At 35.2% G+C, this 6,843-nt stretch overlaps 1 protein-coding gene across 7 annotated transcripts in view; it reads right to left on the reverse strand.

Annotated features, from left to right (window-relative positions):
* The window catches only part of LOC107600301 (death-inducer obliterator 1-like), a 27,950-nt gene extending 23,184 nt beyond the window's left edge, over positions 1-4,766 (reverse strand). For 4 of the 7 annotated variants that reach the window (XM_016292166.1, XM_016292167.1, XM_016292171.1 and 1 more), the window contains exon 1: positions 4,580-4,766. In XM_016292166.1, the coding sequence (XP_016147652.1) occupies positions 4,580-4,703 (124 nt within the window). In that variant the 5' untranslated portion in view covers positions 4,704-4,766. Of the gene's footprint in view, positions 1-3,413; positions 3,539-4,579 lie in introns of those variants that run through there. The other 3 variants (XM_016292170.1, XM_016292168.1, XM_016292169.1) reach the window with 2 other exon arrangements.
* Between the last annotated feature and the right edge of the window lie 2,077 nt (positions 4,767-6,843).

Below are 6,843 nucleotides of genomic sequence, written 5' to 3' on the forward strand. Positions count from 1 at the left end.
TGGCCAGCTGACCCAGTGCATTGTGACTGGCCGAACACCGCAAGCACTCGTCGGAAATGTAACCCCCCTTACCATAATCGTGAGCTTCATCTTTCAAAATAAATGTAAAGACAGTGACTCTACTGTGATATCTCTCTCTCTCTGCAAAACTCTGCATTTGAACAGTCAATAGCAAATACTTAAACTAATAACAAAACAGTAGCTGATTCAGAAGCGCCAGATTGTCATAGCAAAGTCAGAATGACCTCCTCTCCTAGGTTCACGAAACGGTCATCCATAAAATGCATTGCTGTTTGAGAAGATGCTTCGCTTAATTATTCACAACAGCATGTTTTGATTTGCTATGACAGACATTTCAGAGTCTGCGAGATGACATCGCGCACAATAACTGAGAGAAACGTTCATGGACGGAAGAAGTGTGTTTGTTTCTGCTTTGTAATAAGAGTTCGGCACAAACGCGATTCATTCACTTGGTGAGCATAACCGTTTTTACAGCTCTGTGACAACCCGTCCAAAGGCTTATATAAACGCCACAGAATAAGCCTTAAAAGTTCTCAGAGGTGCAACAGCGAGTTCATATATATGTTTTCGATGCAGAGTGCAAATGGCTGTGCATTTATTTGTTTTTAACTCGATGGGAGCGAAATGTAACTGTCAGAACGCTAAGCTGTGTGTTGTCTGTCTCCCCTCTTCCCCCTCCTCCGCACCACGCCCACTTTTTTAGCATTTTTTAAAACTGGTGAGAACTAACCAGTGCTGAAAACAAATTCCACTCATATCAGTGGACAATAAACAAGAAATTGTTTTATGTGAACTGTGCAAATGCTGTGTAAAATAAGTACAGTAAAACTTTTATTCAGCAAGGGCACATTAAATTGATAAAGAGGTGTGTTTTGCCATCACAGCAATAAATTACATTTCAATTTATATTAAAATAGAAAAGAGTGAATTACTAGGAGTAGTAATATTCAATATTATTATTTTTATTCCTAAAAACAAGCAGGATTATTGGGAAACATTCATAATACAAAGTCTGTGTGATTGGCCATTTTAAATTTGAATATATATTTCTTCCTGAAACTTTCTTCTGACTAAAACTATAATAAATACTGTCTTCAAGTACTTAGACATGCATAAATCAAGGTTGTCTGCTACTGGAAAATTTTGCAATTAAACCTCCGCAATTTAGGTGTGTATTTTGAGTATGATACACCAGTGTAAAACATTGAGTATCGCTACTGTATATTAATAATAATGCATTTCTGAATTCCATAACTGATGCCTTTTCAGCTATTTTCATAATTATTGCAATGCATTTCACATTTGTAGACACTAGGAATTCATTTCATATTAAGTTGCAAAAATTACTTTTCATTATTTTGAGTTTCATACAACATGTCATCTTTGGTGGCCTTTTATAATAATCTCAAATACATCTGGTATAAAGCTAAAAGAATCCATAATGCTGCACATCACAATGAAAGCCATTTAAATGAAAAGGGCTGCATTATTAAACATTAAAAAAGGTTGTACAAATCTTGGCCATACGCATGATTCGCAATGCTCAGGTGAAGTGCTATAGTAATACTATAAATCTGCGGAAGCATTTGATCACTCATAAGGCGCCATGATTTCCGCAATGAATGAATGGCAGATGGCGTGGCGCACTGTTTTGTGCACACTACAATTACTAAAGCGTGGATGACGCTTGCGGTGTTTTGAGCTTCTGCCGGCTCACTATATGATGATATGAACACGAATGTCATCTCCAGCTGCTCTGAGTCACTTCATTCGCATTTACCGTTTCATTTGAGAAAACTACCGTCATATCACATACACAGCAGCTGCAAGTTCTTCATGGCAACCCGTCAAAATAAAAGTTTAGTTTAACGTTCTACTGTCAGAATATATTACTATTTAGCCATCTTAAGAATCAATGCTACTACTGCTAATAAATATTACTCCATCTTTATTTTTAAAGGAATAATCACATCTGTTTGCTTTTGATTTTAACAGTAAACCTCTGTTGTGTAGCACTTTGTTTGCCAAAAAATAAAAGGGTTTACTTTTCATTTGATTAGGATAAATTAATGTTAATTAATGTTTTATGCCTTCATCTGATTACCAGAAAAATTAAGAACATTTTATATGGGCCTATTATTATTATTATTTTTAAAAAGGACCCATACAAAAAAAAGTTTAGGTTTAAAATACAGGCATGTGGTTCTTAATTTCTTTTTATTAATTCACCATTTGTAAACTGATGTTTACCGTTAATTTTTTAGAAATATCAATAGCATTTGTATTAAAACTATATTCACTGAATGTAATAAAAAAAACAAAAAAAATCGAGAATCGAATCGAAAGCTTGCGAATCGAATCGGGACATCTGAATCGATATCCAGCCCTAATGAAGACCATAGCCTATATTTCACAAAATGTTGCATATTTTTGGTAAAAACATTGAATATATGGATAAGAGTGACATGAAAACGGCAAATTAGTAAGTCTAATAAAAACCTACAGAAAATACATTTAAACAAATAATCCGTTTACCTGAATACTATCAGCAAATTAATCTTTTATACAGGATTAAATGTCATATATTTGATTTGCTCTTTCTTGTTAGCTTAAACCACTAAAAATATTGTTCAACCACCTTCAAGTCAAAAGCCAGTCCTACACTTTGCAAAACACATTTGCAGAATTAATGCACATTGAATCGCTTTTACTCAAAGGCCTATACAAACAAGCAGACGACAGCTCATGTTGTACTCCCTCTTACACACAATTATTAAGCAAGTAATGTAAAATCAGTTCACATTTGACATACTGGGCGTCATGTACAACACAATTGCTAATTATTGCTAATAATATTAAGACAACACAAACTACAACAAACTAATCCGGGGAACAAAACGTAACGTAGTTTTAAAAACACGTATAATCGTCACATTACAAAACGTGCTCAAGGCCCAGTTATTAAACGTGTCTGAGATCCACGAATTCACCCTCGTCTAGTGTAATTTAAGGAAAGATAATCCACTCTCAAAAGGATTTCTGATGTACTTATTAATACAGCATTCCTGCATGCTACATTTGAAAATAAATAAAACGTACATCGTTGTGTTCTGACATGGCCGCCCACAGTATTGAGTGTCATAGTAACACACATACACCCCAACAAAACTGACACGAAAAACAAACGCCCCTAACTGCTGTAAAATATACATTTGCGTAATGCAAACAGGCGGCGCAAAATGAGAGAAATAAACAACAGCTTCCAGTTGTTACTTGCCAGTTAGCTTAAGCTAATCGCTAGCGTGCGACCTCCATTTCACTGTCCCGATCGTGCGCAGCCTCGCTTACACAAGAGATCCTTTCATTCCAGCTATTTTGTTCCTTAGACTCACTCATGCGGTCGCAGGTGTATATGACGCAGAAATACAATTCTAAATGGGCTCTGCGGTATGTACTACTGGTGCTGAATCTAACTCATTTCTGCGAATCGGTTCTTTCGAACATCCGATCCAGTGGTGGTTCTTCGTCATCTGGTAGTGACGCCGTCACGTGGTCCCTACGTCCTGGCGTCCCAATAAAACCCTATGTACGTAGAATATCAGCTGCTGATTATCACGTTATTGATACGCGTGTTTATTGTATGTTTATAGGATTTAATGTGTCCCAGTGCCGCAAACGAATCATACCGACTGGTTTCTTGAACCGAATCAAAAAGGGATCCGTTTGCTAATCGAAAAGTAGTAAGAGCACTGGTCACGGAGAGCTGCCACGTGAGAAGCGGTTATCGTGTACAATTATTTAATGCCAAACTAATTTAGCGACAGTTCATATTCATGCAAAATATGCTGGAGACATTTTTTTATATTTTAAACCTGTACGGTTTCCTCAACAGACAGAGACAATAAAACAGATCTGCACCGACTAGGTTTATATAACGTTACCTTCCCCTCGTGCAGAAAAATACATAAACATACATTAAGAAAAGTACTTCACATTGCGCTCATTTAGATTTAAAAGCGGCAAAACAATGCACAGGTCTAGTGCAAAACCAGAGGACTGCACACACCCACTTTGTCGACACAGTAAAGTAAAAAAAAAAACGTTATTGCATCTAAAAAATAAAAAAATCGTAGTAACCACATTTAATAAAGACGGAATGCAATCGCATACAAAGCAATCGGTAACTTAGATAGTTCAGAGAATAACGTACAATCAAATTGTAATTCAAAAACGTGACTACCAATACACAAGGGAGACATAAGTTACGTTTAAACTCGTATAACGTTAGCAAAACAGATATTCGGCTTAGAGCCCAAACCTGAGCTGTTTACTAACGTTAGCGTGTCCCGGGTTGTTGGACTCTATATGGAATAATCTTTGCTTATAATTTCAAATAACTGTTAAATATGGAGTCTCATGGCGCCATTACTGGAGCGCGAGGTTCTCTGCTGTAAAACTGACTAACCGTATCTGCATCTCTGTATTTATTCAGCACAGACGAACGGCGAAATAGCATGCGTTAGTGGTCAATACAACTAGAAATGCATAAGTTACTCACTTGTTAGCATTAGGATCGTGCGGCCTACGGTCAGTGCAACGGTATGACCTCCATTTTCTCTTCTTGTTGATGATGGTGGCGATGGCGAACAGGCAGTATTTGCTTTGCTTGTAGTGCATAGCATGAGGCAACGCACATTCGAAGCGGAAGTTGTAGAACAGCGACGCAGTGTCGTGGAGGTGAAAATGCACCCTCTGAGAATATCTGGCATGCAGAAGTGCGCCATCTAGTTTGCAGTTGAAAATCTGACCTCCTCCTGCTTTGCAAAAACCATGCATGCAATACCCCATGTAAAAACAATCAAACTGGTACAATTTAATTAGTTAATAATTGGGGGTCTGGATTTGACGGAATTTACATATTTTATTGTTATTAGTAATAGTAGTCAAACAATTGATAAAAAATATTTTTTTATTAAAATATCTTTTCAAATAGAATTTACTTGCATTTGCATATGATATCTACTTGTATTACACTGGGTATTATAGTAGACTAATTAGAATGCATTATAAGAATTCTATATTTGATGCATTGAAGTTTTAGCAATGCAATTGACATTTTTACACCCCAGGATCTCAATTTTGACAGACACGTAGCAAATGAGTGCATATTATTTGAGAGGATGTTACACAAACATTGGATTCTGACTTGCCTTGTTGCCTTCCTTCAGATTCAGCCCTCAATACAAGATTTGGCAGCAAACAGAGATGTCCACAAAACTATAAAGTCACCACAATCATTCTGTGGCAAAAACTAATCACTTCTTTTTAGAATTACACTTTAACACAACCCATAAATGTATGTAGCATATAACATTTCAAAGATTTTTGTGAATACTGTTACATTAAAACACATTTGAAGGTCCAAATAAAGTCGTTTTTTTTAATAGTCAATCAAAGAATGACTCCAATGTGAAGCACTTTTATCAGGTGTTCTCTTTAATTCACTTGCACCATACAAAAACTATTAAATTACAATTTAGACTACCAGATCTTTATATACAATATGTAAACATCAATCTGTTCTTCTTTAGACTGACAGCCACTCTCAACCGCTCTCCTTTTCTGTATATGGTTTGAAATAACATATGTATGCACTATTAGCAGCATAACATAAGGAATGTTTCTTTTGGGGTTCATAGATACAGTATCTTATGCGTTCTTAAGAATCTGTTCTTCAAACATTGAGAATACAGCATCATATGAATGATATATGCAAAATTATAACTAACACACACTGTATTAAACAAGTACTTTCTCAATCATCTGTACTGGTGAGAAGTTACAGTCCTGTTAATATTAAAATAAAAAATAATAAAAAAGCATCTTGCCAATGTTCAAATATAATGAATTGGGTACTTAAAAAAAAAAAAAAGGAAACAAATGACTCATCTTAAAGTAATTATCATCTTAACAATTCTTTGACGCCAACAATATAAACAGGACAAAATCTACTATCATTCATCAATGATCTAGCACTACCTTTCGACTTTAAGGTAAACTTAAAAAGAGAACCATGAGATCCTACTGAAGTCACAAACTTCAACATCAACAGATCACAGAAGTGAACAGCAGGCGAAACAGAAAAAAACAAAGGCATTTAAGATACAGGAAATCAAATAAACAGAGCCTCAGATTTATAATTCTCACTCTTATCTAGTGATAATACAGTTTTACCATCTCTTTTCCATGGAGACACACAATTGAAACAAGATAGTGATAAAGTAGTCATATTTTGTGGAACAGTGTTTAAAATCATCTTAGCGATGTATCAAGATATAATGTAGTCTTTTAAGTTTTATATATCCAAATGCTCTTTTGATGAAATAGCATGAATAAGAAATGAATACAACACAATACTCTTTTTAGCTTCTGGAACTGAAAAAAACAAACAAACAAAAACAACAATTTCGCTGTAATCATTTTTAAAATGACTGATGTGACTCATCTTTGAAAGATTACCAGCAGACGAGGCTTTCGGAATATTATAAATATATTTTGGCAACATTAAAAAGATGAACTTAAGTTATCAGACCCCACGTACGACAAGATTAAAAAAAAAAATTAAATAAAAAATAAACTGGTCTTTTTTGTTTACAATCGAACCCAACAAAGAAGCACACAACCCTCTCAAATTTCAACATTGGTAATAATAAGAACATTTTCTTGAGCACCAAATCAGCATATTAGAATGATTTCTGAATGATCATGTAACACTGAAGACTAAATATAGAAATAAATGCAGCCTTGGACTATAGTCTGATA

The sequence above is a fragment of the Sinocyclocheilus grahami genome, unplaced genomic scaffold (assembly GCF_001515645.1).
Source record: "Sinocyclocheilus grahami isolate Dianchi unplaced genomic scaffold, SAMN03320097.WGS_v1.1 scaffold281.1, whole genome shotgun sequence".
Taxonomy (NCBI): Eukaryota; Metazoa; Chordata; class Actinopteri; order Cypriniformes; family Cyprinidae; genus Sinocyclocheilus; species Sinocyclocheilus grahami.